Consider the following 27,558-nt stretch of genomic DNA (forward strand, 5'->3'; position numbering starts at 1 on the left):
GATATCTAGAGCTTATCATGACAGTGTACAGTATGTCTGCTTCACTATCTAATTCTGGGCCAAAGAGTGTCAAGGACAAATGTTTCTGATGTGTGAGAGAGTTCATGTTCTTCTAAACCCTCCCACTAAGTAAAATAATGAAGACTTGACAGTAATTAAGTATCAAATTTATTCTCAAATACACAAGCAAAGGTGGCAATATGAAATCAAACATGTGACACTGTCGATGTCATTCTTTTTTTTTGAAATGTTGACTCTTCATTTAGCACCTTAATAGTTGGGTTACACATGATTTAATATAGTCACTCATACAAAAAAAAAAAAATGAAATGGGTGAATAATGCGAGTCAGTAACATAAAAATAAGCGTGAGGAGCTGGGGCGTTCGGATCACAGTTGAGATGTACGCTACATGTAATCAAAAAGTACCGCTCTCAGCATCTTTCAGTACCATCGAGCCTCTTCAGTCCTGTACTGACAACCGTGGTACCCCTCACAACAAGAGTTATTTGATGATTAGGCCTAGACAGTGATTACTAAACACAAGTTCCCCTGACATTTATTTTTTTTTGGACCGATTTGCTTTTCACATTAGAGCTTGCTTATGTGTAGTGTTGCATTTACATAGGAGTAGTAGATATATACAGAGAAGTTCATTGTCAAACAATGCTGGAACAAAATTCATGTACCTGGAGTGTGAAAACGTCTCTAAAAAATAGAAAGAGTAAGGCACTCGATAAACTCCAATGAATCTAGCAGACATTTATGCAGGATTGTATCCTTTTCAAGTACACAGTGGCACCCTCTAGTCTTAAACTGCGGTCTGTGTGGCTCCTGGAGGGACAGCTCTGAGATCAGTGGCGGATTTGGGAAGGTGCGTCCCCTTCTAAGATACTGTATTATATAAGCAGAGTGCTGAGCAGCTCTGACAGGAGGTCTATATATTATACTGAGTTTGCTTTTTGGAGAAAACAAACAAGCCGAGTACTGAGTGAAGGAATCAGTCTCTCTGGGTTAAGAGCTGGATAAACTGTTACCTTGTGGATTCGTATAAGAGAAGCTAGACACATCTGGTCAGATCGTATCCCACGTCAGCTAATTTTGCCTCATGTTCTTTGTCGTTTTAAACCCTGTTTCACCAAATTTTCTAACAAGTGCCCTCAATCCAATAGGCACCTGTGAGGTCAACAAGCTACCACCAGATCCTCGTCAAAAACAAGTGGGAACCGTACGCTAACTTCACATGAATGGTCACTCAACACCAAGGCGGTAAAACTACATGACATCCACGAAGAACTCGCTGGGGTTGCCCATGGCCAGGTGGAACGACTGGCGAGAGGCCGTCAGCTCTGGAGGTACGGAGCCCAGGTCACGAGTGGGCGGGGCGCCAGGGGGGCCGCCTGGAGTGGAGGAGGGTGGCGGGGGTAACGCCGGGTGCATGGGGGCTGACGGTAGCTGCTGTGCGTGCGGAAGAGCGTGAGCGGTCGCCATGGCCGGGTGAGGATGCTGGGGCACCATCATCACCATCATGGGGTTGTATGGCAGGATGCCCGGCGGGTAGGGAGACATGTGGGGCGGCTGGGGGATGCGGTGATGATGGGAGCGCTGGGACGAGGCGTGGCTGTGCTCGCTGGGGGCGGCCGAACCGTGGCCGCGCCTCAGGCTGCTGCGGGTGGAGTACTCCGATTCGCTTCCGCTGCCCGAGCGCGAGTCGGCGCCGCCGCCGCCGCCGCCTTCTCCAGCGCCGCCGGAGGGGGACTTCTCCCCTCCGCCCACGGTGCTGCCGGGGCCTTTACTGCTGCGACGTCGCTCACCCTCGCTCCTTGTCGAGCCGCTGCTTCGGCTCCCTGTGGACAAGAAGAGAGGAAAAGGTTTTAACTCGAGACACAAAGAGGTCTGAGCAGTTAAACTAGCTTAAAAGTCCACAACATGAGGGCCTGAAGCAAACCAGCCTCACAGGTCAGTTTTGTGTCAGTGGTTTGCATTGTTTAACTGGCTGCAAATCAAATACACACACTACATGGCAATCAGCCACTTTCCTTTACAGCCATTTGAGTTATGGACTGTTGCCACTTAGGCGGAAATCTTTAATAAAAAATCTTTTAGTCCAAAACCGTTGCTGCTTTACATCCTTTTAATTGAAAGAAAGCAAGTACTATTGTTAGACATCAAGATCCATGGTTGCGTACTGCTTGTCTTAAGGTACACACACACACCAAACCAACATCAAACAACTACAGGCAGTTTCCCATATATACAGAAATCTGTTATTAGATATACCAGACAATACCTTTTATATCAAAAACAAATGGGAGCTGGAGTTAAATATTATAATTACGGATGGAGAGTGGGAGACAATGTGTACTGGATGTCATAAAGGCATCAACAGTAACATGTGGAGGGAGTTTGATTGGAAAATGAAAACAAGGTTCTTTGAGACGCCTTCCGCGGTCTCTAAATTTGTAGATAACCCAGCTGCAAAATACTGTTGGAGAGGATGTGGAGTGGCTGGTGACCACTCACACATATTTTGGGACTGCCCACTGATGCTTCCTTTTTGGAAGGGGGTAAAGAGTGAGATAGATAAAGTTCTGGGAATTAATATACTATTCACCCCAAGTCAGTTTGTTTTCGATCTGACTCCTGAAGGCAGGTACACTAGAGACCAAAAGCACTTGTTACATATACTCTTGATGACTGCTAGGAAAATGGTGACAATAAAATGGATGAATCCACAGCCACCTACGGTGATACAGTGGAAACAGAAGTTGAGGGTGGCTACCTATAGCAAGGTACCTCTCTAACTGAGGGGAACCCCACAATATGCTGGAATGTCTTAACTGTCCACTTATTTATTTATTTATTATTTTTCACTTATTAGTATTATTCAGCTTTCTGGGCCCCAGTGGGTTGTTTTGGGTTTTTTTTTGTCTTTAGCACTGTCATACATAATTTGTGATGTTGTCAAGGAACGTTTGTACTGTGTTTCTCGTTAATAAAATAAATAAAGTTAAAAATAAATAAATAACTACAGGCAACAAAGGCCAACCGACATCTCCTAAAGTTGTCCGTGTATGAACCAGGAAGTCGCAACACAAGATACAGACTACTGTTGGTGTAATGGTCAGGAGTGGCCAGATACTTTTGTCCATGTTGTGCATGTTGTACATCTGCACGAAAGGACATAACTCTTCATACCAGCAGGGGGCGGCAGTCTGTATTCTCCATTAAACAAGGGGGAAAACATCAGCGACCTACACATCCTGTCCTTTTTGCCTCTAGCAAGGCTCTAAAACACTGAACAATGTATTTTATTATTAACAATAATGCTGTCGCCCAGAGCCACAGGATACATGATAAAAACTTACACTTGAACCAGAATAATTTGTCCTTGCTAACAGCTGAATAACCGTATAGTACTTGTATCCTTTTGACAAACCTACATCAATACTTCATTAACACTGCATTTTCTTACATTAATACAGGAACGGTATAAAAGGAAAACAGTGACTGTAGAGATGTAAATGTAAATTCAAAAGCTCTGTTAAATAAACATGAATTGCACTTAGTTTGCTGAGTTGTAACACTCAGATTGCTATGATCTGTGCTCACCTTCACTGTGCTGGCTGCCGGTGCTGCCGGGGGCGTAGCTGTAGCTGGTGAGCTCGTGGTACGGGGGCGGCTGGCTGGAGTAGGGGTGCGTAGGGTAAGGCTGATAGGGGAAGGTGTGCATCATCGGCCACGGGGAGGCCCCAGGGAGAGGCAGCGGGGCCAGGGTGTCCTGGTCCGAGGCGCCGCTGGAGCCGTCGTTGTCATTCAGGGACAGATTGGCCATGTCTGGGAAGGAGATAAGAGGAAGGATGATGAATTAAACTACTTCTGCAGACAGAAAAATGTGCACAGTTATCTTTCCATTCTTCTTCGCATGGATCGTTGCTTTTTATAGGCATGCATGAAACGTTTTACACGTATTAGGAAGTGGGAAAATCTGACATGAAAAGACTAAAGCAGTAATAGACGTTGCAGATTGTGGACAGGGTGCTGATTTTCTCCGCTTTCAGAAGATTTTAAAGAGGTTAAGAGATGGCAGGATATCAAAGAGACTCTTCAATGAATGAAATGTCACATGTTGGACCATACAACCACAATAGTGTCCACAAAGGCCCCGTGGGGGAAATGAAATTAACTTCAATATTCAGCAGACTGATGCAGTGTTTTGTTTTTTTGTTTTTTTGTTTTTTCCAGTAACTCACAGTTCTCACAGTCGCTCAAGTCTCCAAACACGTAGTAGCACTGCTCGGAGAAGGTGATTTTGTTGACGGTGTGTCGAATGAAGCCGGCCTTCAGCAGGTTGCTGGCGTACTTCCTGGCCTCGCGGCGATCCTGGAAGCCCTCGATGTGGTGGAACAACCACTCCACTACGTCCGATCCTGTAAGACGGGCGACAAAGATGATGAGCTACGGTGGAAATGTTCAGTGCCAAATATGTCCAACATGTAAAGATAAACTCTTTATCCCATTTAGTTTCAACACCAGTCATTTAAAATCTGCGTCTGCTTGTAATGTCAGCAGTCCCGCTGCTAGGTGTCACTATGAGCCTTCACATGTTTGCGCCATCAGTGAATAAAGACAAATGAGGAGTCATGCATAATGCTGCATGACTAATCTTCAGCGTGGATTTATGCTGATGATGTCTTAATATGTACTTCACAATATTTCTCCAGTGTAAATAGAAATCTGGATTTTCTTCCTGACTTCAAACATCCCATATTCCCCTGGGCTTCTAAATGTTACAGAGCGCTGTTTGTTTCAACAATGTCATGGGGGAATTTGTCTGACATACTTTAAGCTCAGTGTCTACGAAACAGATGAGTTAGTTATGGGCTTTGGACGGCGATGCTCTGCTGCGTGTTGTGAGTCTCACACAATTGCCGAGCGTGTGGTTACAGGTCGGAAAATCCTGCGGCTCCGTCAACAAATTAACTTTCTCCTGCTTCTGAATATGCATCGTCACCCGTTCAAAGGTTAAGTCGGATTCTTCTTAACCACAACTCTGCCTCATGTTTCTAGGACGTCACTAGAAAGTTGTTTTGTTGTGTAAAAATAACACAACCGGGGGTGTACATGCATTTGAACATTACGCTACAGCGGCAGAGGGAAAGAAAAGCCTCAAGTTCACCAATTATACAGCACACAGCGAACTCTAAACCCCAAATGTGCTCACGAATAATTCAATAACAGCATATTTAAGAGCTCCAAGAGGAATTTAGCCGCGCCTGATGACATCTGTGGTATTTTTAGTTCGTTTAGAATCAGAAATTTAATAAAACGTCAAATTTCCAGTTCAAAAAGCAAAACATGGACAAACATGTAGTTCCCCTAAGTATTCCTTGTGATTCAGTTGCAGGTGACTCCAATTTAACACATGTTTTCATTCAAAACAGGCATTCAAGTTTGTACTTTGGTTTTTTTTTCTTCTTCCCTCCCACAAGTCACACGGTTTTAATTCCGCGAACATAATGGCTGCCCTGTAAAGTCCAGGGCGGCTCTGAAAGTTCATAAAACGAATACACTCTTTTTTTTTTTTCTTTTTTTTTTCCTCCCCGCCCCGTTTTGACATTTTATCTTACCGAGGAAAGCGTTGGGGATGGTGATTTTGAGCCACATGCGATCCCTGACTTCCAGGCCCGACTCCGGGGAGGCCATGGCCTTGGCGACCGACGCCATGTCAGAGTGCAGCGATAAGTTAAAGTCGTCAAAACCTGGAGAAGCAGGAGAGCATTTTAGAAAGGCTGGGGGGAAAGAAGAGTGGACGAAAGAATGACACGGAAACAGAAGTGGGTCAGAAACAATAACTTTGACGAGGAGATCAAAAGCTAGAAAGCAGCAGACATCATTCATCACGTAGCAGCAGCGACAAAAGCAGAAAAACAGATGTGAAAGATGACTCCCCCCCCCCACCCCCCACCCCCACCGATGTCATTAGGAGACTGGAACTGGGAAAAAGCAAAGAACTGAGCTGTATGAAAGAGCTGAGAATAAAGAGCAGAGGTGAATTACAGCACAAGGAAAGTGAGATGATTCTGAATAATAAAGGCTCTCACGTTCAGTCTCGGTGACGGAGGAGGAGGAGGTGATGGTGCTGAGGGAGGAGCTGCCTGGGTAGGGGGGGTAAGCCCCGGTCATAGCCACAGAGTGGCTGACCCACGCCGCCGGGTCGATGGGTCGGATCGGCTCATCTACGCAAGCAGATAAGGAAACTGTTACCGAAATAAACCACAGAGAGTAATAGCTGCTGTGTCGGTGGGTGCGGGGCGGGGCGGGGCTTACTGCGAGGCAGAGTGAAGTAGCCTTGAGGAGAGGGGTCCCAGCATTTAGCCACTGTGAGGATGATAGGTCTGGATAACAACAAGAGAATAGGAAGCCAGTTTAACTAAGGTTTACCACTCATCTACAAACAGAACCACCTGAGGACAACAACTCACCCTGGCTTGTGTACAATCTCTCTCAGTACCCGCACTGCATCGTCGTTACTCATATTCTCAAAGTTAATGTCGTTCACCTTTAAGAGTAATGGAGCGTAAGAGCTGAGTTAGAGTAGAGCTGGAACAATTAGTCAATCAACAGATAAATAGGAGCTCATTCATAGTCATGTCAAGCAGAAAATGGCAGATCATTTGCTAACGATGGCTTTCTGATAATCAAAATAATCGTATCCTGCGAAAGATTTTTTAAAGAGCCATGAAAACCACACAGAAGAATCGTCTCAACCAAGCAGTAATTAAACTAATTAAACTAAAGCGCAGCCTTTTGATTAGGATTACGGCTTCATCTTTCTTCACCTGCAGCAGCATGTCGCCAGGTTCAATGCGCCCATCTGCAGCCACGGCTCCTCCCTTCATGATGGAGCCGATGTAGATGCCTCCATCCCCCCTCTCGTTGCTCTGGCCCACGATGCTAATGCCCAGGAAGTTGTACTTCTCTGTAACGTCGAGGAAACAGAAACCGTTTGTCAAACAGTCCATATGACTTTTACAGACGTTTTAAACACAGACTGAGGTTGAAAAACAAACAAACAAAAAAAAAAGCATCACGTGAGTACGGACCCATGTTGAGAGTGACGGTGATGATGTTCAGGGACATCGTAGAATCTGTCACACTGCTGAAGGAGGAAGCCTGGGGATGAAAACAATCAGATGAAAACGTAATGTAAATGTAAATGTAAAATAAAGCGTCCACAACAAGTCTGAACGTACCCTCTCCAGGCGCGGAGGGCGTTGTTTCCTCCGTCTGCGGTGCCGTTTAAGGAGCCTCGAGGCTGTGCTCTGCTCTGTCGCACTGCTGAACCTGTAAGTTAAGTGTCAGGAAAAGGTGAGGAGTGACAAGAGACAAATACAGTCAGAAACCTTTATCTGTCTCGCCTTTTGTGTCTGATATAACAAGAAACTGTAGGAGCTAAAATCAAATATATTAACTTAATTTGAGGGTCTGAGGAGGGAAACACAAACGTCTTCCATAATAAACCATCTCCTTTCTTGACTCCTCACCTGCTCATGGTGTCGTCGTCTTCAGAGTCACAGAAGCTGGTGGTTTCTAACTCGCTGCTCATCACCGTGCTGGAGCTCTCGTAACCCGCCAGGTGGCGCTCCAGGCGACTCTGGCCGTTCATACGAGGCCCTAAAAAAAAAAAAAAACGCCACATAAGGGCGAAAGCATTAAAACATGTTTGCTCCCGTTTACCTCTTCACCTACACGCGACAAACATTCCTCCCATCTCAACATTCCCTGATTCTATCATCTCGCATTCAGCGAGGAGGGAGGCGTGCCAAATCTTGATAGAAAGGCTGTTTTCATTCGCGCCGTCATCTGCAGTTTCTCACCGTGTTGTTCCATGCTCTCTCTGTGACGAGGCCTCTCTCTCCTGAAGGAAACTACAGACTCCGTTTCAGTCTGGTCGTCCAAAGTCTCCACGCTGCCTGTAGCATTGGGACTGTAAAAAACAGAAGCAGAATTTAAAATAAAAACAAGCACGAAGGAAGTTGAGCATTCGAGTTTTTAGAGTTTATAAATTAAGAGCCTTTTTATGAGCATTATGTTTGCTTTCGTGAGTTTTTAAATACCTATGAGCAGAAGATTTACTCAAAAGACATTTTACAAATGAAATGGAAACTTCTCTTTGTCTAAATGATCTCCAACACGTCTTTGACATTTCTTCATTTCCACATCCTAGTCATTCACCAGCTGAGCTCATTTCCATCTAGCTACTCTCAGCCTACTACTCTCATCTTTGTTCCCAGCAGTTAAGTGGTCTTTGCATATAATGAACTGGATCTGAACAACTCCTGTTATTCACAGTGCACTTGTTCTGTTTTGGGAAAAATCTTCACTTGCCATGTTTTAACACAACGGAATGCGCTCCCTACATTTAACCCATCCGCCCGTACAACCACAAGGAGCGCTGAGCACACTCAAAGTGCCTTGTTCAAGGGCACGTCAGCCTGTGGATGTCACGGGGAAAGCTCTGCTTATTCACTCTCCCCACGCACTGTTTCTCTCCATCAGAAGAAGGATCAGAACCAGTGACCCTACTCTAACCACCAAGGTCCCATTAGATGATCCAGTTAGGCATCACTTTAATAAAGTCTTTGACGCCAGATGAGGAGATATCGCGATCATATTACAGCGAATCCAGGAACACTAAAACTTTCATCTCTTGCGGCTGCACTTAAATCTTCATCCGATGTCAGGATCCGATAACAAAGGACCCCATTGGCTGCTAAAGCATCGCACTGGCACGGCCTCATATTATTACAGGAAAGATCAAGACACAGATGAAAGATAAGCAGACGGAGCTTAACTTACTCAACGTAAAACACAACCTGAAGCATTGTACAAAATGTTTTTGGGTCCACCTGGGCACTTCCATCTTAGCGCGTTTTAGTACACAGTGAACTTGGATTACACTTCAACTGATGACGCACTGCATTTTGGTTTGTTGCTCTGGTGGTCTTGATTACTTGTTAAATAAACACAAAATACTGAAATAGAAAACATCTTGCATGTATAATGTCGACCATAAGACTGAACTAGACACCGCAACCATTGTTGACTTGCAGCTGGTCACTAATTTGCAGAAATACCCTTCAGTCGATGAATTACAACCAGAAGAAAAAACTGGTGGCAGCTTCTAGTTGCTTAACTGGCCTGTGTGTACTCGTATTAATAAGCTAATATATCAGTATGTCTCTCTCATTGTGTCATGCGGTCAAAATTATTTAGAGACCCAGTCACATCCACAGCTGGTTGCAAACCACGACTTCAATCAGTCAACCCAGAGACCCTACGGGTTGAGGAATAACTTTAAATTTTCCAATATGAGCAATGCTCTTGATCCGACTCCAAATACAGCGCCTTGGAAAGAAATAGCCACCATGAATAATTCTCTGCCGACTGCAAGCCACACACACACACACACACACACGAGGGGACGTTAAGGAGAAAATGTTTAATTTGAAACTGGATTCAAAAGCCATCAGGCCGTGCTACCGAAGCCAAGGAAGACATCCAGACACAAGAAATGAATGAGCGCACTGCAGCCGTAATGGGAGGATGAACTGATGGGCGTGAACTCCATTCAACCCCTTAACCAAACATAGGCCGCTCCAGACGACATCATTCTTGAGGAACTGGGAGCAACGGTAAAATAAAGCTATTATAATTATAGATACTGGGTTTGTTTTGGACACTACAGGCAATATTCAATTTACCGTAATACTTCCTCACATTTTAATAGAATAACAATGGCGCTATAGACGGCAGTAAAAGAGATTTTGCTCGTTGAGATGAACCCAGACGATCTTCAGACGATGCTCGAGTTATTTCGAGTATCTCTTTCAGCTCATTGTTCTGGTTGGTGTAGATAACCCAGTTCATTTCTGTCAGGTGTTGGTGGAGACCAAAACAGAGCTAAACAAAGAGTTAATACTAATTTTTATTCATTAAATATGACTATATATATGAATGCTCACGATGATCCGTTCGCTGGATGTGACATGTTTGCCGTACATTTCAGGTTTAAATCTATTTGAAACCATTTGGCAAAAAAGCAAACTCTTAGATATTATGTTTGTGTTTAACACAGTTAATATTTTACAGAAAGAAAACCAGAAGATATAAATTGATGCTTAAAAAAAGTATTGAAACCAAGTGTAAGAACGTTTTAAAATCAGATCTGTGTGCACTGCAAGCTTTTCCCAGACCTGGTGATGTTAATAAGAAGGGCGGCCCCAGCTCATATCAGTTTCAAATGAGCTATAGAGTACTTGCTATAGCTATTCTTGCAGGAACTTGACACCAGGAGTGACAATCTGAATATTATACCGATACTACATTAAAGCTATGAAAGAATCATAGATTGAGGTTTAAGGTATGGTGGGTTTGTGTGACTACACAGTGCAGTAAATGTTTCAAATGAGCGCGTCATGTGCTGTGCTGTGCTTACTGGAAGGAGGGCGGCCTGGAGTCCCCGATGCCCCCAGTCCTCTCTGCAGGTGGCGGTGGCAGGGGCGGCGGAGGGGGTGAAGGCTGGGTAGTGGTTTCCACAGGGGGCACCGCCGCCACTGGAGGCTCTGCTGCTGGAGTGTCTGAAGATACCAGCTGATGAAAGAGAGAAAAAAGATTTAGAGACAAAAAAAGATCAGAGGGTAAAGGCTGAGAGGAATGTGTGGAGGGAAACTGGCACGAAACAAGTGTAACGCAAATTGAAAGAAAGCAAAGAGAGGGTGAGAAAAGAAGAGGAATGAAAGGAGGTGGAGGGTAGAGGGAGGAAAGACGGGTAAGATGTCAATTACTTTGACACACAAACACTGTAGTCTTTTCACATGGACGTCTCAAGGGCAAACTGAAACGCTATCCTACACTTAACCTGTCTCTCTTCATTGTACAACAAAAGTGCCCACACACACACACAGAGGGAGAAAGGCAACACACAGCAACAATTAGGATGAATGCCACCGAGCATCCAGTTTCATGAGACTGAAAAATATGGGAATGCAAGTTTAAATCCAGGCAGTTCAACATCAAATTACTGCAAATTACTTCACATTGACATTCACTGATGCATTCACTGAGCTCTTCTAAACAAGTGTTGGATCCTGAATCAGTCAGAACAATTCAACCAAATGGAGCCCGTTAGCCCGTGGAGAGTGACGTTCACCCTCTTTACCGAGTCACTCCCTCCTCTTCGCTCCCTGCTAATGGCTGTGAGTCTATGAAACACTCGTCTTCTGGGATCCCTCCATCCGTCTTGGCGTGCAGATCACATATCAGTCCCTCCGGTCTCTGAGCTTTTGTTCCCCCGCTCTTTAATGCCTCCTTTCCTTCTTATGCACTTAACAGATGCTTCAGTCTCAAACCTGCTTATCTGGGCCAAGTCCTGATGTTTTGTCTCTATTCAAATGCAACCTGCTGGGTGGAGTACGACAACCGGACCTGCCACTGGAGAAACGGAAAGTAGGAAAACCGTACTTGCCGACTGGCTGCGCTGTAGCTGCTAACAAGCTTCGCTCAGCAACGGGGAAAGCTTCGATTCATATCACGTTTGTACAGAATCCGTAAGCGATTCAGCTGCCAGTTTATACGGTTTAGTATTAATTGGGTGAAATGGCGTGTTTACACAACAAGTGACCAAGTAGCCAAGTTGTCGCAGAGTTCAAGAATAAACAGCTGAAACAAATATATACACTTCTGTGCGTCACTGGCGCAGCAGCGAGGGTCAGGCGTCAGTTTAGCTACCTTCATGTCACCGACTTGTTTGCTCAAGTGTAACTACGGCATCAATCTCTATATAGTTGTAGCTAAATACTTGAACTAGATGACTCAGGTCTCAGTTTAATACATTGGCGCCAATTTAAATCAACACTAACATACATAAAATGCAAAAAAAGGGATATATTACAGGACTGTTTTGCGCTGGACTACATTAGTTTTAGTTATGGTGTACCTAATAAACTAAAAACTAATATATCAAAAGATTATGTATTTACATACACGAGTGAGGGCAAACTATTAGAAACACCTCCGAACAACAGTGAAGTTCAATTCAGCATCAAAGTATGAGCTCAGTGTTAAAATATATGATCAACGTCATAAAAATTGATTTTACGACGGAGCAGTTAAAATGCATTACCCAGATGTACCCAATAAACTGGAAGCCGGGTGCTTTTTGTCTTTCCAGTTATGTTACTCATTTTAAAAATTGCTTGCAAAAAGCAGTTGTTTCCAAGTTGGGTCGACGCACGCGTTACAGAAATCACTGGCAGGGGTCTTATCGGAAAAAGGGAAGAAACGGATCAGCTTCACTGCGGCTGAGGACGCAATCATGTGTTGGATCTAAGATATGATGGATGTGACAGATCTGAGGACAAGCTAGATATCAGACTATAAAGGAAAGAACCGTGTACCCATGTGGCTGTAAAGATTTACGTCTTTTAAATGTCGTGAAACAAATATCATGAAAGAAAGAACAAGACTATTCCTTTAAAGAAAATCCTTGATGGAAGAGATTCAGTGAAGCCCGGGGTGACCTTTTAACAGTCTAGCTAAACTAACGGCTGCAGTGAGTCAGCCTGCTGATGACGCCCCGAGAATATTTTTCTCTCACACGCTGCTGTTTAACCTGGCTGGACAGTTAGTCTGGTTCAGGTTTCCCACTCTTTTCTGCAGAGATTTTTTAACCCAAACACTGGCCAAAGAAACAAGGCTAAAACCAGATTTGGAAATTGAACATACAACAGACTGAAAACGCCAAAATTGAATTAGTTCATTAGATTGTTAGCTTGATGGAGGTCTGGAGGAGTGCACAGGAAAAGAGGTTTCTCAGAGCCCCTTGTGGGTAATAATCTTGCCTGACTTTTGTCCAGTGTTGACATTTTTCAGACAAATTGAGGAGGAAATTAATAAAACTGGGGTCATTTAGGATTCAGAACAACAGTCAGCAGAAAAATCTGGACAGCTCCAACTTCAGTTTTTACAATAAACAGGCAGCAGATTTAATATTTCTTACCCATGACACCACTCTGCCGTTGAAACACGGTAACTTGGCACTTTCGTCGGAAATCTCTTCTTTCACCACGCTGAAAAACAGAGAGGCAGAGTGAGGTTTAGGACGTTTAAACCGTCCTGCTTTCATAACATTACAGAATGGTATGTGGCATCTGTACGGCGGAGGAATGGGGGCTGAAATCTACACCGCGGCTTTAAAGAAAGACGTCAAGGGGGGAATTAAATAGTTTACATTGCTCGCACATTACATGTAATATATAAGACTATGACAACAACATGGCTGGACTAAATCAAATGGCAGGCTTAACTCTAAAACATCACCAAAATAAGTTTTGACAAGCCGCTCTTGTTCTGCTGCCATATTTCTTTTAGATGTGTTACCGGGCAGATCGGACAGCGGTAACGCCGCTCGACGCGACTGACTTCGGTGGCGCTAGATGAGCTTACATTACATCAATACAACAGCTGCAAATACCTGACGAATTTAAAATTGATTTCGCCGGAAAGTAAAGTGACATTGAAGGCAAGGTTGTTCAGTGATGTGTGCTGCCTGTTTAGGGTTTTGCATAGTGAAGAAAGAATGTGAGTGACTCTGAAGTAAAGAAAGAGAAAACAAACTGAGAAATAGTTTATAGATTAAATAATTGTTTTGTTTTGGTTATTGCAATGAATTATATACCTCACAAAGAACTGTACGTCATCTCTTTGGCATTGGAACTTTTGATCACAATGTCTAATCGAGCTAAGGAAACTCTTTTTAATCACCTGTTAAGGCCCGGACAAACCAGACACACGTCAAAGAACTACCGCCAACCAAGGCCAACTGTGATGTCGCCAAAAACTTTCACTTGAACACACCGCAAACACTATAACCAATGGCCAGCTGGCACATAACGTTCTGCGCATGAGTGAGAGAAAATAACTCCAGCAGGTGGCAGTAGTTTGTAGGAGTAGTTTAAAAGGGGAAACCAGAACAGCTAGCACTAGCTAGGAAGCCCAGAGGAGCTACTGTCCTCTTCTGAGTCATCCTGACCAGTTGATCTACAGCAGGGATGTCAAACTCATTTTAGTTTAGGGGCCACATACACCTCATCTGATCTCTAGGGGGCCGGACCAGTAGCATAATAGCATAATAACCAGTAAAAAAAACAAGTACACTATCAAAATCAACAATCATTTTACAAAACATTTTATGAGCAACCTGAAATGTCTTAAAAATAAGTACAATTATGGTGCACTGCTAGCATCTAGGATGTAGTTCTGGGTCCCAGTGTTGTTAAAGAAAAATAAATGAGTGAGTTACTTTTCTTTAAAAAAAATTGCAGTTAATTCATCACATGGGCCAGATTGGACTCTCAGGTGGGCCGGTTTTGGCCCCCGGGCCGTATGTTTGACACCCCTGATCTACAGTTTATATGTTTTAGATTATCATGTTGTTGTAAAAATATTTGTGTATTTGAACAGTCAGATGAGAAGAAATGAAAAACGAAGACAGCAGCCTGCGTTGCTTTGTTTACTTCCATCACTTCCATTTCTCTTCTCGTGCACCGGTTCGGTTTGTTTAACAGTTGATCACAGAGATCCCTCTGACCAGAATTGGCTAAATATCTGTTGTACGGTATTCCACTAGGGGCAACAGTGCAGGGCGTAGTGAAACAACTAGGGTCACACAGGTTAATTGACCGCCCAACACTGGCCAGCGGCTTGGTGAGTCACAGCCATTAGTCAAAAAGGAAAATCTTATCCTTCAATCTGAGTCTCCGTTGTAAGTGGTTTAATTTACGACTAAAAGGCAACAATTCAACCCTTCAGGTTCTGTTTGCCTTGGTCAAAAGTAAATTCACAACCTACATCACTGGGATTTTACTGGGATTTCTAATCTTGTTACCAAAATACCACCCAGGACATGAAGCCGTGAATCAGCACAGCAACAACAAACAGGACTAATTTGCTTCCCCCAGCCGAGTCTCAGACGCCGTGGAGTTCTTTCTGTCACAGCAAAGAGCTAAAACACACAGAATCTTATTGCTTTTGTGCCTCCTTGCAAATTACACAACCCGGTCAACTAAATATGCATGCAGCTCCAATATACATAACAGCAGCTACTTCACATTAGCAGCCACATGGCCGAAGCTCTTTAAAGGCGACGCATCCGTCTGGCAGTTCTTCGCTCGTCTTCCATGTTTGTCAGAAAGGCAAACAATCGGCTTCCCCCTCAGCAGCCTGTCGCTACATTAACGCGCTAGTTTTTTCGAGGCCAGACACAAGTACTACACAGCGGACACTTGACTGCTCCAGCTTCTTAAAAAGTTCTCTCTTTCCAGCTTCATCTGCCAACGTGCCTCCTCTTATGTGTGTGTGTGTGTGTGTGTGTGAGACTTGGTCAGGCTCCGCTGGGCTTTTGTAAGCAGCTGTTGAGAGCTGGTTTTGTGGGTGAGTGTTAGCACACGGCCAGATTGTTGTGGGCACTGGTGGGGATCTATAACAGGAAGCCTTAGCTTTTCAGAGCTGCCTGTATGTGGCTACCGACTGTTAGCAAACAAGTTTGTCCTCCTTCCGATCCGACTATTTAACTGCGACAAACTGCATCCAGACAGCGCACGAACAGATGCAATAACCATAATTGTCTTCATTCCTCTGCCCTCCAAACAAACAAGTGACCACAGTCAGGAGTCAAATACACACACACTCTAAAATGCACTCGACTAACGCACAAACGACCCTGAAATATGCTGAGCCCTCTTGGATTTACTAAAACCCATAAGCTTTCCCCCTATACTTCCATTGTTCCAGTCCCTTGCTAGCCTTAAATCCCACGCACTCAACACGGCATCGCTTTTCTGACAATTAATCTTACAGAAACAGCTCCCCGATCCCCTCTAAGAGCACATGTACACAGCAGAACATCCAGTAACTCTATGTGAACACCGTCCTATTGTTTTTCCCCCCTTCTTCTCCCTGTAGACACCCCAGACACCCAGCAAATGGCCTCCGTCCAGCCCCAGTTTCCCAGCACCAGCCCTGGCCTGCCTCTCTACTCCGCGGATCTCCCTCTCCGCCACACACACAGCTCTGGCCGACAGCTGGCCTCATACCAGGGCAAATGAAAACACACACTATTACACACGGGCCTCTCTTGGGTTCGGAGAGGGGGGGGGGGGAAGCGTCCCCGCTTTGATTGGACAGCTGACTCAGAGCTATGTTTGAAATTTTTTCATCTGAACTCAGTTGGAGATATTCAAATGAGGCAGCGTGAAGCCAGACGGCAAAACTTCACTCAGGCGCGGGGTTTTTCCCTCGCCATACGCTCCGTGAAAAGTGGGCAGCTTATTTGAGAAGAAGCTTTTCTGTCTTATGAAAACACTGTGTGCTGGCTTAAAACCACAAGAGGTCTAAACGTAGTCATGTGGTGTCCGGTTACGCGGGGACAAGCTCTTAATTTGACAGCTAGTTTGGAAATGACACTGGAGGTTGGGGTGAGTCTAGTCGAGTTAAAATAATTGATGGAGACTGTTAGGCTGTTAAAAAAGGGGGGGGGGGGGGGGCTCTAATGAGCTAACTGTGTGCATAACAACTGCAGATAATAGCTGTTCACAGTTGTTAGGTGCACGTGCAGTTTATTAGCCACATCGAGCTAAAACTAATGCAATTATGCCCAGCACTGTGACGTTTGTAATATCTAGTTCGTGGTCATCAAGGATTTTTTTTTTTAAGCGCCAAACGCTTTCACGTGACATGTTCTCAAATGTGGGGATTTCCTCTTTTATTTTATATGAATGCAAATCCCGTACTGGGATTGTTGGAATTTTCTGCATTTTCTAAACCAACAATATGTCTGTGAAGGTTCTCAGTCATCCAGGTCATGGTATATCCATCAAAGGTTCAAAAAAGGCAACTGGACTTGTAGAGTTTTTTTGAGAGAACGTTTCACCACTCATCTACACCCAGTTGTTAATGGAAATTAGCTGCACCAGTTTCTGGTTATTAGTATAACAAGCAAGTTTCTTCAGAAGGAGTTCCTAATTAAACCTCAGACTTCCTAGCCTGGTCGTCACCATCCTACGTTTCCGCCCGAAATTTGATTTCGGTCTGGCACGTTAGTCTGGCCCAGTGTAATAGGAATCTGTCTCCGTAATGGGCGGATGCTTATTTTGAGGTTTAAAATCATTGGAGTTCCCTTAACCAATCAGCAACGTTTGGTAATGACGTATATTGTGCGCCGGAGTTCAGGCTCTTACGCTTACCACTTCCGCTTCCAGTTAAATAAATCAAACTTTTCCCAAAGCCAGTTGGAAGGAGAGCTACGACGTCCCTGCCATTTATAAAATTGACAAGACAAGCCTCTTGTTCTGGTTTTAATTCCCGTGATGCTCTCGAGAGTTTGAGACAACTTCGCGGATGGCTTCTAGCGTCTCTTCCTCCGTCGCCATTGTTGCTATGCTGTTGAACTACAAGCTCCCGCTGGACTACAAGCACCTCGGCATGCGAGTTCCGCGTCATCACTCAACCGTGGAAGTGCAATTTGGCCAGACTCCGTGGCAGACCGAAATCAAATTTCGGGCGGAAACGTAGGACGGTAACGACCAGGCTACAGACTTCCCACCAGTCCCCAAGAACTGAAGAAGCTACTCGCGGATGATGAGTGGTGAAACGTCTTCTCAAAAAAACTCTACAAGTCCAGTTGTCTTTTTTGTACCTTTGTTGGATACTAAACCAACAATCAATCAGTTCCAGTTCAAACACATGGCACTGACATGGACACTGAAGAGGCCACTGCAGTAGCGGTGGGATGTCCATCTCTGAGTAGTTATTAGAGAACCAGCATCCATGACATGAATGTTAAACTGCACTATTACTTGATCGATATCTACAACAATCCAAAGTGACAATGTTTTTAATGTATAGATTAGATATCTTCTCACTTAATCGTACTATGTTAACTGTTGTTGAGATGCACCAAACACCAAGACAAATTATTTATGTGCATTAATCCCTAAACATTAGGTACACCAGTGAAAACAAATGATTTCTAATGTAACAGTCCTGCACTAAATCTTCATGACTGTTCCTGTTCCTGACAGCATCAGAAAAGTGGTGATTTAACCGTATGATCATTCTGGAGGATGTAGTGTGTCGGTGCTGCTGAATGGGATTGAATAAAGTGATATTTAGCCTGGCACACATACTAAAATGGGGTTGTCAAAATAATAGCAACGTCTGTCAGCACAATACAGTTAAACAGCGCAACAAACAGCAGCCTGCAAAATGACAATACAGTTGAATCAACAGCTCTCTGTTGTTTCAAAGAAAGGCTAAACATGATAACCTTCACAAAGCTAAGGTTTAGTGCAGGGCTTTCGTGTTAGACTACATTTGTTTTCACTGGTGTACCCAATGAACTGGCAAGTGAGTGTACTTGGCAATAAAACCTAATCTGATTCTGAGATTACTCAACTAATCGTTTCAACTCCCCAACACCAGATGTTGCTGCGTTTTTTAAAAAAAATCCTCCTACCACAGATTTCCTCAAAGAAACATCCCTTCTGCTATTAATATTCAAAAATCATCCGCAGCTCTGGTTGTCAGCGTCCAATGAGAAGCCATCTCATCTCCTTCCCCTCCACGCTGGGGCCGATATTGTTGCTCCCCTTGGCATCCGTCTCCCGATTGGTGCCAACGAGTTAAAGAGGCAAATGGCTCAACCTTAATTTTCATCTCGAGACTACAATGCGTTTAACAGAAGCCCTAAGGGTCTCGCTGGGTGAATAAACCACAAACATGCATTCCTTTGCAGGAAAATGCACGGCAGCCACACAGGCGAAAAAAAAAAAAAAAAAAAAGGAGATTAATTGATAGAGGAGAGGAGACAGCTCTTTCTGGAGGGTCGGGAGAAAGGGGAGAGGAAGGGAGGAAGCCGGGGGGGGGGGAATTGAAAGGATGGCTGGCAGGCCAAAGTGTTAAAGAGGGGAGACAAAACCCTGGCTTCGGTCCTGAAAGAAAGAAAAGGCGAGGATTTCACCAGATGATGGACTGAAGGAAGGAGGGAGGGATGAGGATTAGGGCAAAGAAAAGCGGCAGGGACAGGGAATGCCTCCCATTGTAATGATGATGTTTTCTAAGAAATGTCCCAGCCTACATACCCTCAGTATTTATAGAGCCACTCGGATATTCATCATTATCACTCTTCTGATTGAGGAGGTGCTGGTTGAATGGCGACCTGGCTTGGCTTGGCTTGGCTTGGCCTCATGCATGTTTAATCTCTCTCTAATTTTGAGTTATTCCTTGTGACAAATTACACCACGGCCGGTCACAAGTTTGGATCACACGCAAAACAGGGTTAGGTGTGTTTTAACCAAGTTACCGCTCTGCCCTTCAGAAAATAACGACACGCTAAAAGACTGCTTTCCAGCTATTGTCTTATTTAGATTACTTTTTTTTTTACAGTTTTTTGAAGTTTTATATAGTTTTACTTTGCATGCAAGCACGTCTCTCTCCTCTGCTTAAAGAAAAAAATAAATAAATCAGTGCAGCTCACCCGAAGTCTTGGTCCATAGACTTGAAGAAGAATTTGTAGTTTGGCTTGTTCAAGACCTGTTTAAAATCCAGCAAAGTTATATTCTCGGCAGCAATGGGTATCTTCACCAAATACGGCGTCTCCTCTTCGTCGATATGATAAATTATTTTGGTTTCCGCCATCTCCGCGTTTGCTTTTCTTTTTTTCTTTTTTTCCCCCAAAAACCTGGAAGTTCCCGAGAGAAACTGAGAGGAAGGAGGCGAGGTAGCGTTAACTTTTTGTCGGGTTGGTTGGTGGAGCTAGCGGCGGAGCTAGCTAGGTGGCTAACGAGACGGCAGCAGAGGTGAAACGATGATGGCCACTGAGATTTTTCAGCCCGAGCCAGAGGACGCGAAGCGGCAGAAACCCTGCTCCGAAAGCTCGCACTCGGACTTCACGAAGGTTAAAACTCGCATTCCCCCAGTTTCCGAGGGGCGAAAAAAAAAAAACCGACGGACACGCTACATTCACACGACCTAACTACCAACAACTTTTCCCCCAACAAAAACATACAGGGGAGGGGGTCTAGAAACTTTTCACCACTTGTCGCGAGCCAACGCGGCGCGTGACGTAAAGACGTACCCCCCTTCTTTTTTACGTACTCTCCCAGAGAGGATCCCAAAATCCTTAGTGTCACATAGATGAAGAAAGTTAGGGAAAGTATGTTTTACACGAACAAATCTAATTAACATTCATACATCTCACCGTTTGACGTGTTTGAAGTCTTCTACATATATATATATATATATATATACACATATATATATTGTATTATGCTGTTGTAACATATATTTATTGTATATAGATAGCTAGATAGCTAGATAGATAGATAGATAGATAGATAGATCTTATAAATCTAATGAGTTAACTGGATATATGCACCTCTAATTTTAAAAGAACAAAAGCCTTAAGGCATGTTTAAATCTATCTATCTATCTATCTATATCTATATCTATCTATATATAGATAGATATAGAGATAGATATCTAACCTATCTATCTATCTATCTATCTATCTATCTATATAGCTATCTATCTATATCTATATCTATATAGATATAGATATAGATAGATAGGTTAGATATCTATCTCTATATAGAGATAGATATCTAACCTATCTATCTATCTATATATCTATATATCTATCTATCTATATCTATATCTATATCTATCTATATATAGATAGATATCTAACCTATCTATCTATCTATCTATAGATAGATATAGAGATATCTAACCTATCTATCTATCTATCTATCTATCTATCTATATCTATAAATATATATATACATCTACACATAGATAGATATGATATACATTATTATTATGGGACATACACCTCTAATTTTGAAAGAGAAAAGTTTTGTTGTTGTAGTTTTATGGGCTTTTGTTTGAATGTTTCTTTCAAACAGTTTTAAGATTTTATCTGTAATCTTTTTATTGATAAGCATGTATTTTCTTTGTTAGCGCTAAAATGTTTATGATTGTATGGATAAATAATCTAAAATATGGACTTCGAGCAAACAACACACACTAATGCAATGACGGGAACAATCATTAGAGGATTTGCAACTTTTGTTTTAAGGCATGTTTTGTGCATAGATGTTTATATTCACATTTATATACCTCATAGTTTTATGTGATTTTGTATGAAGGTGTCTCTTAAGCTAGTAGTTTTTGTTAATTAGCATTTATGTTCTTTTTTATACACATCGATGGAACAAGCTTTAAATGTATTTGTGTGTAAGTGTCTTTAAATTCACATTCATACTCATAGTTGTGTGTGCATGTGTTTGAATGTTCTTATATATAATGTTATTTAATTAGCATTTATTTCCTTCGCCTTATCATTAGGCTGGAAATATTATAATGTCCATAATTTTATGGATGAGTAAACTGAAACCTGGTCCTTTAGCAAACAAAATACATGGATGGTTTTTAGGGAACGGTACCTCAGATTAAAAAAGAATTAAAGCCTCAAGGCAGGTTATTCTTCATCACCTGCTGCCTTTAACAGTAAAACTGACGCATTTCATATTGTCACACATTTTTCTGTTTCAACAAACAAGCTACAAACAAGTTCTCATAAGGGAGAAACAAAATAGTTTTGCCACGACTCCTTGAGCTCCACATCGAAACAGTCAATGCATTAGTTTTAAATTTACACCTTTGTATTTATAATTTATCGGTCCACTTGTCTTATTCTGTGCATCTAATGTCTTGAGTTTAATTCTGAATCTGATTTAAATACTTTAACTCAGGAACGTGGACAAATACATCTATCACAGTTAACAATAACAAATACACAGCCCGATAACGAACAAGGAAAACACACAGGAACAAAGGAAACGCTTACGATTGCTTATCATCATTACACTGTTGATCACGACCATTATAGCGAGTAAATTATTTAATCTGGCCTCATGCCAGACTCGTCATTGCAGCCTTCCAAAGGCTATTATTCACATAAGATGCCATTGATTTGGATGAGTTAATGCCTTTCCTTATCCAATAAAGAACATCTAGGATAAGGAAATTACATTGCTTATCATGGAAATTGTGTTAAATATCCAGAGGCACAGATAAGATGTAACAGAACAAGGGTGGATGCATTGATCCGAGGCGAAATAGATTCAATTCTGCAAAAAGATTTCTGTCTCAGCTTCGGTTTAGTCAGTTGTTGCATTGTACGTTTCAAAGAAAAGACAGAAACTGATGCACACTGGTGAAATAAAGACATATACTCCTGCACATGCACTGATAACTTAACTCAGTGGTTTTCTGAATATATAGCCACTTGACATGGTGTAAATGCACTTTATCCTATTTATTAAATAGCAGAAGAGTCATCAGCTGTATAATAACAGCCACAGAGAAAAACTGCAAACAACCAATAAAACATTCACAAATATTACAACAGATATGTGTAGTTCATCAGTTTCCACATTAGCCACTAGAGGTCACTCTTTATCAATCTATCATGGATTAAATAGCAGCAAACATGCGGAACAACAAGGACTTGTTTTCACTCCAGTGTATTAAAGTACAAACCTAACAACAGGACAGGGTGAATAACAACAACAGTGATCAAAACATCCATAAAAATATAATTGCTACTATATAATTGCTACTTTATTTTCACATTGCTTCCCTTGAAGGAAGTGCCATGACTTTATATCAAGGTGTGATCAATTCAGTTTAAAATTTCCTGTTCAAGAAATGCGGTCCAAACACCACCCCCACCACGCAGATGATCACAAACACCACCCAGAAGATAATAGCCAGGAGCTGCACGCAAAACAGCGTCTTCTTGCTCTGCTGTATGACCTCCTCTTCGCTGACCAGGCCTGGCGCCGTGCCATACGACCTGTCCGGGTGCATCTGCTGCACCCGCAGGCTGACGGTGGGCAGGATGATGAAGCGGGCGTCCCTGCTGTCCCTGCCCTCCAGGGAGAGCACCACTCTCTGGGTGACGGTGGCCAGACGCGTGGCCATGGTCACGGGCAAGCGGAAGGCCACAGGGGGCAGCCTGGCCAGGATGAGGGAGTTGCAGGGCAAAGAGAGGGCGTCCCCTGTTTCCAGTGGGGTCAAGTGGCGGCAAAGAGGGCAGGGAATGGCACGTGGGCTGTGGCGGTCCGAGGGATCGCAGGGGCAGAGGTGGATCCTCTGGAGGCACTCAGTGCAAAAAACATGGAGGCACTCCAGCATCCTGGGACATTTGTTGTACTGGTTGTACTCTTGGTAGCAGATGGGACATTCCACATCCATGGGCTCCCCAGGGCTGGGTGTTGCAGCAGCCTGGTCCCTCTGCTGGGGAACCGGGACAACATCTACCATTGTTGGAGGCCGACTGGAATTGTAAGCAAGCAGCAAGTTGCGAAGGAATCTTTAAGAAAGGCCGGTAAATCTGTAAAGAGAAAACGGCTTCAAGATTAACTGAAAGAAATCCAGAGGCTTAAATTGCTTCTAAATGTCAAGAATCTGCTCTCCCATGGATGCTTCTTTGTTGCCTCTAAGTTTTATGAACAGATTCCACAGCTCATGAGTCATAGCATTCATCCATTTAACCACTCAGACATTCACCGTCTAACCCCCCCCAAACATACAATCCCCTCCGCTCCGTGCTGGACTGCACACACACGCTGGCCGAGTTCAGGAAGTTAGGAGAGAAAAACGCGAGAAAAGAAACGTATGAAAGGAGGTAATAAGTCACAGTGTCCACGTGTGTGTGAGCACGTCCGAGTTTCTCCTTTCAGACTTTTAAATGTGGCACATCACCGATTTAAGGAAGTATTATGTGACAGTTCTTTGAGGAAAGCTTGTGTTGCAAGCTGAATGCATTTTACCAGACGAGGGTTGAACAAAAGTCAGTACTGTGTCGCATTATGGGAAATATAGGATCTAGTGTTTTAGTGGGGTGACCTTTACAAGAGATTTAAAAAGGAGCAATATACTGGTTGAGGGGGAATGCTTTGATTTTTACTACGCTGTTTCAGAAAGAGCTTCTTGCACTTTATGGATGTGTCACTCTAGATGGTTGGATGACACTTTAACTTGAAGGAGTTAATGTGAGGAAATGCAAACAGTTCAGCTTGGTAGCCAAAGATTTACCTTCATAAGCTTGAGTGTGACACATGAAGTGTTTGGTAAAAGATTTATTAACATTAAAAGATAAAATCTGGTTCTTACTGGAAGTTAAATGAGAACATAAATGTCGTTCTCTTCACTGAAAGGCTATAGCCAGCAGTTGCTCGTCATAAGCTAACGGCTAGCTGTCTCTAAAAGTAACAAGATACGTACAAAAACTAAACCATAAAACAAGTTGCAGGTTAACCGTACATAATTAGTTAGTTTCCACAGAGTAAATAAAGAAAGCATGGACTTCTGGGAGTGGGACTGAACATCTAACTGGCTGAACATTTTATTTCAACAAGCGTTTTTAAAAGCTCATAGCTATATTCACAGTTGGAAATGTTTGCCTACTATTTGAACTTGAATTGCTTCTGCTCCCAGACTCTTTTTTTTGCCATGGTTTGGCAAAGCAAAAAATTCAATCTCCATTTTCACTCTTGTCGCAGCGTCACGCAAATAATCACGGTCATGCTTATCTGATGCTTTATATGGCGTTATCAGTCTTCTACATTAGCGCCACTGTGTTTTGTTGTGTAGCTGTGCACATAAATGACTTCACTTTTTGCATGAGTCAGCAGGTTCATTTTAGCTAAGCCTCCTGGGTCTGCAGACCTCAGAGAACAATAAGGGCCATGACACACCAAGCCAGTGGTCAGCCGTTTTCCTGCTCAGACCTTGTCTGTGGTCCTAGCTTTACTAGCTAGTCACAGCTGAATACACTTGCTGGATTTAGCTTGAATCCAGCAAGTGGAGATCTCTCTGATCGGCTGTTCGTCTTAGAGACCCAGCGCACAAGAAGATCTTTGTTAAAACTGAACATTCAAATACACAAATGTTTTCACTACAATCATCTAGATTGAATAATTACAGCCCGACCGTAGGCCAGCTCTTTCTAGCTTCCTAGCTTCCTAGCCTTTGAGCTAACAGTAGCTTTGACATGAACAGAATGGCCACGGTCTTTGTGGTTTGTTCAAGTGCAACATTTAGGGTGATGTGAGGTGACGGCCTGTGTTGCTGGTTGTTCTTTGACGTTGAGTTGGTGTGTCTGTACCTTAACAGTTATTTTAGTTCCTTGAGTGAAGTTCTTGGGACAAAAAAGTTTTTGGGTTCTTTGTGGGACCACGGCTAAAGGGGTGCTGATGAACGCCCAACTGGCTGTTTCTCTATTCCAGTATTTATGCTAAGCCAACTTGCTGCTGCCCAGAAATCCAACATGTAAAATCCTCCCATGAGATCCAGCAGCAGTCTAAGTTTTCCCTTGGTGCACAACACCAACATTTGTGTCTGTTAATGATCTGTGATTTATGAGATAAAGCATCAGACTTATTTTTGCTTCACCGATGTTAGTCTCGTGCCTGCTTGTTCCCCACATGGGATACCTACAGGGCAACCCATGCTCACTCACATGGGAGGGGGGGCTGTTGCTTAGCAGAAAGGGTCTCATTTGAATTGGTCCACGGCAACATGGAGAAATCTTTTTTTTATCTTTTCTACGCGTTCATCCAAAAACAAGGGGTTCACATACAGTTTACTGAAAGAATAAGCATTCTGAGCCAATAATCATTGCAGTAAAAATAACGAGAAACAGGCCTGTTGAAGCCAGTACTGAATAAATAAGTGCTCTTGTTGGTAGTAACTGCACAGAGAGAATCTGGCAGAGCTCCATCATAACACACTAACAAGCTGATAAGACAGACACTTACCTGAAGTGCACTCCTTTGATGAGCCTCCCACCTCCGACCCCGGTACTTTCCTTCGCACCCTTATACACTCATCTTCTCATGTTGATACAGATCTCATCCTGGAAGTGTCCTTACTTCTTGATACTCTCCAGCTGCGTGTCTAAGCTCGACTCACGGGCAACCACCTTTGCTTTTCGCTCCGTCTCACCTGATTTTGCCCTCCCTCGTCTCTCCGTCTCATCCCCCACGAGGTGTCTCGGTGGTTTGCTCAACAGTAATTAAACCCTTGGTGATGTGAAGGTAACCAGGATACTCAAGGCAGAAAGTGGCAGATTGGAATGACTTCATCGTGATTTTAGGCTTCTCTACTTGCACATTAAGTCATTACGCTTCCTCACAGTGAGCATTTTCAATAATATCCAGTGTGGTTTAGGGTAATGGAAAAAAAACAAAAAAACAAACAAACACATATACTGTATATTTATGGTATAAGTAAATAAATTGCATGGGCAGAATGGGTGTGGTCTGAATGTGAGGGTGTAAACAGGTGAAATCAGTAGAAACCACACACCACAAGTCTAAACCTGTAATACAGGCAAATAGTTGCTGGTAATCATTTCCTTATAACCAGCTTGTCCCGGTAAAAAGGATCCATTGTTTTTCTTTGGACATTTCTCCTTATGCAAAACAAACCTTTTGGCTTAGCAGTAAAAAAAAAAAAAAAAACAGACACTGAATGTTGTAAAAGGTTATGCAGCAGAAATGAGATCAAGGATATTCAAGGATCTGGGTGGACAGATCAATGGTCAACTAGCTACTAGAACTCTACAGAGGGCCAAGACCCCTCTGGCAAAATCATGTGAATGCAAATATTTAGGTACTACAATGACATACAACTATAAATAGTCATACAACTATAAAATTTGGCAGAAAGTATCCAGACACATAGGGGGAAGCAGGACAAAAAGATTCCGGGGGCTTGCTGCAACTCCATTTTAAGATATCAACCTCAACATCCCAAAAAAGACAAAAAAAAGTACTGTTCGTCTGACAAATTCTCATGAAACACTTTATGGTGAATATCTATGCCTAACATGTGTATAGAAGACTTCCCTAATTCCTAAGCTTCCATTTGAGTCCATGCTCAGATTTCTGTCTCAAAGACTGCACTTGCTGTGGCCAGAAGTCTTCTCTATATCCCAAATCGAGAAAACTGAATTTCCAGTCAGTGGCCTACCAAATGGGGTTAAGTGCTATTTCTTGCTTTTAACAATATATTTATGTTAATTGCTGCAATTGCTATCTGTAGTGAACATGATGAACATAGTGAAATGAATGCCTCTGTGTTTATGAAAAAAATATACTATTTTGATAATGACGGAAACTAAATTCCTGGCAGCAAAACATGTATTTTCATTTGAATTTTCATAAATTGAACACAAAATAACCATCTTATCGGCCAGAACTAGAAAACAGGGTTGTGATTAAAAATAAATAAATAAAAGTAACCTGAATATACATGTCCAAATTACAGCAGGTACAACAGGTTTTAGTACTACCATCTAGTTTACTGTTTAACTGTCGGGCAGAGATACAGATACAGCTGTCACCGAACTCCAATGTGTTTTACC

The 27,558-nt window shown here is 42.9% G+C and overlaps 2 protein-coding genes across 5 annotated transcripts; both read right to left on the reverse strand.

Moving 5' to 3' along the window:
* Positions 1 to 135: 135 nt before the first annotated feature.
* On the reverse strand, positions 136 to 20,141 carry dvl2 (dishevelled segment polarity protein 2). Of its 4 annotated transcripts, none has more exons than XM_084548533.1 (15): positions 19,597 to 20,141; positions 13,063 to 13,132; positions 10,501 to 10,655; positions 7,880 to 7,989; positions 7,547 to 7,676; positions 7,256 to 7,346; positions 7,106 to 7,175; positions 6,842 to 6,981; positions 6,485 to 6,561; positions 6,330 to 6,397; positions 6,104 to 6,238; positions 5,630 to 5,761; positions 4,253 to 4,429; positions 3,612 to 3,836; positions 136 to 1,846 (listed from the first exon to the last, which is right to left on the reverse strand). In XM_084548533.1, exons 1-15 carry the CDS (start codon positions 19,755 to 19,757, stop codon positions 1,275 to 1,277), a joined length of 2,313 nt encoding a protein of 770 aa, XP_084404659.1. In that variant the 5' UTR covers positions 19,758 to 20,141; the 3' UTR covers positions 136 to 1,274. The 4 variants fall into 4 exon arrangements, with proteins under 4 accessions (XP_084404659.1, XP_084404657.1, XP_084404658.1 ...); XM_084548531.1 differs by having other exon boundaries at positions 5,630 to 5,791; XM_084548532.1 differs by having other exon boundaries at positions 6,104 to 6,259.
* A 2,545-nt stretch (positions 20,142 to 22,686) lies between these two features.
* Positions 22,687 to 26,218, reverse strand: LOC311491080 (uncharacterized protein). The gene is made up of 2 exons (XM_084548940.1): positions 25,949 to 26,218; positions 22,687 to 23,520 (listed from the first exon to the last, which is right to left on the reverse strand). The coding sequence occupies exon 2, from the start codon at positions 23,448 to 23,450 to the stop codon at positions 22,812 to 22,814; it is 639 nt and encodes a 212-aa protein (XP_084405066.1). The 5' UTR covers positions 23,451 to 23,520; positions 25,949 to 26,218; the 3' UTR covers positions 22,687 to 22,811.
* Positions 26,219 to 27,558: the final 1,340 nt, after the last annotated feature.

Source organism: Chelon labrosus, assembly GCF_963514085.1.
Source record: "Chelon labrosus genome assembly, chromosome: 1".
Classification (NCBI taxonomy): Eukaryota; Metazoa; Chordata; class Actinopteri; order Mugiliformes; family Mugilidae; genus Chelon; species Chelon labrosus.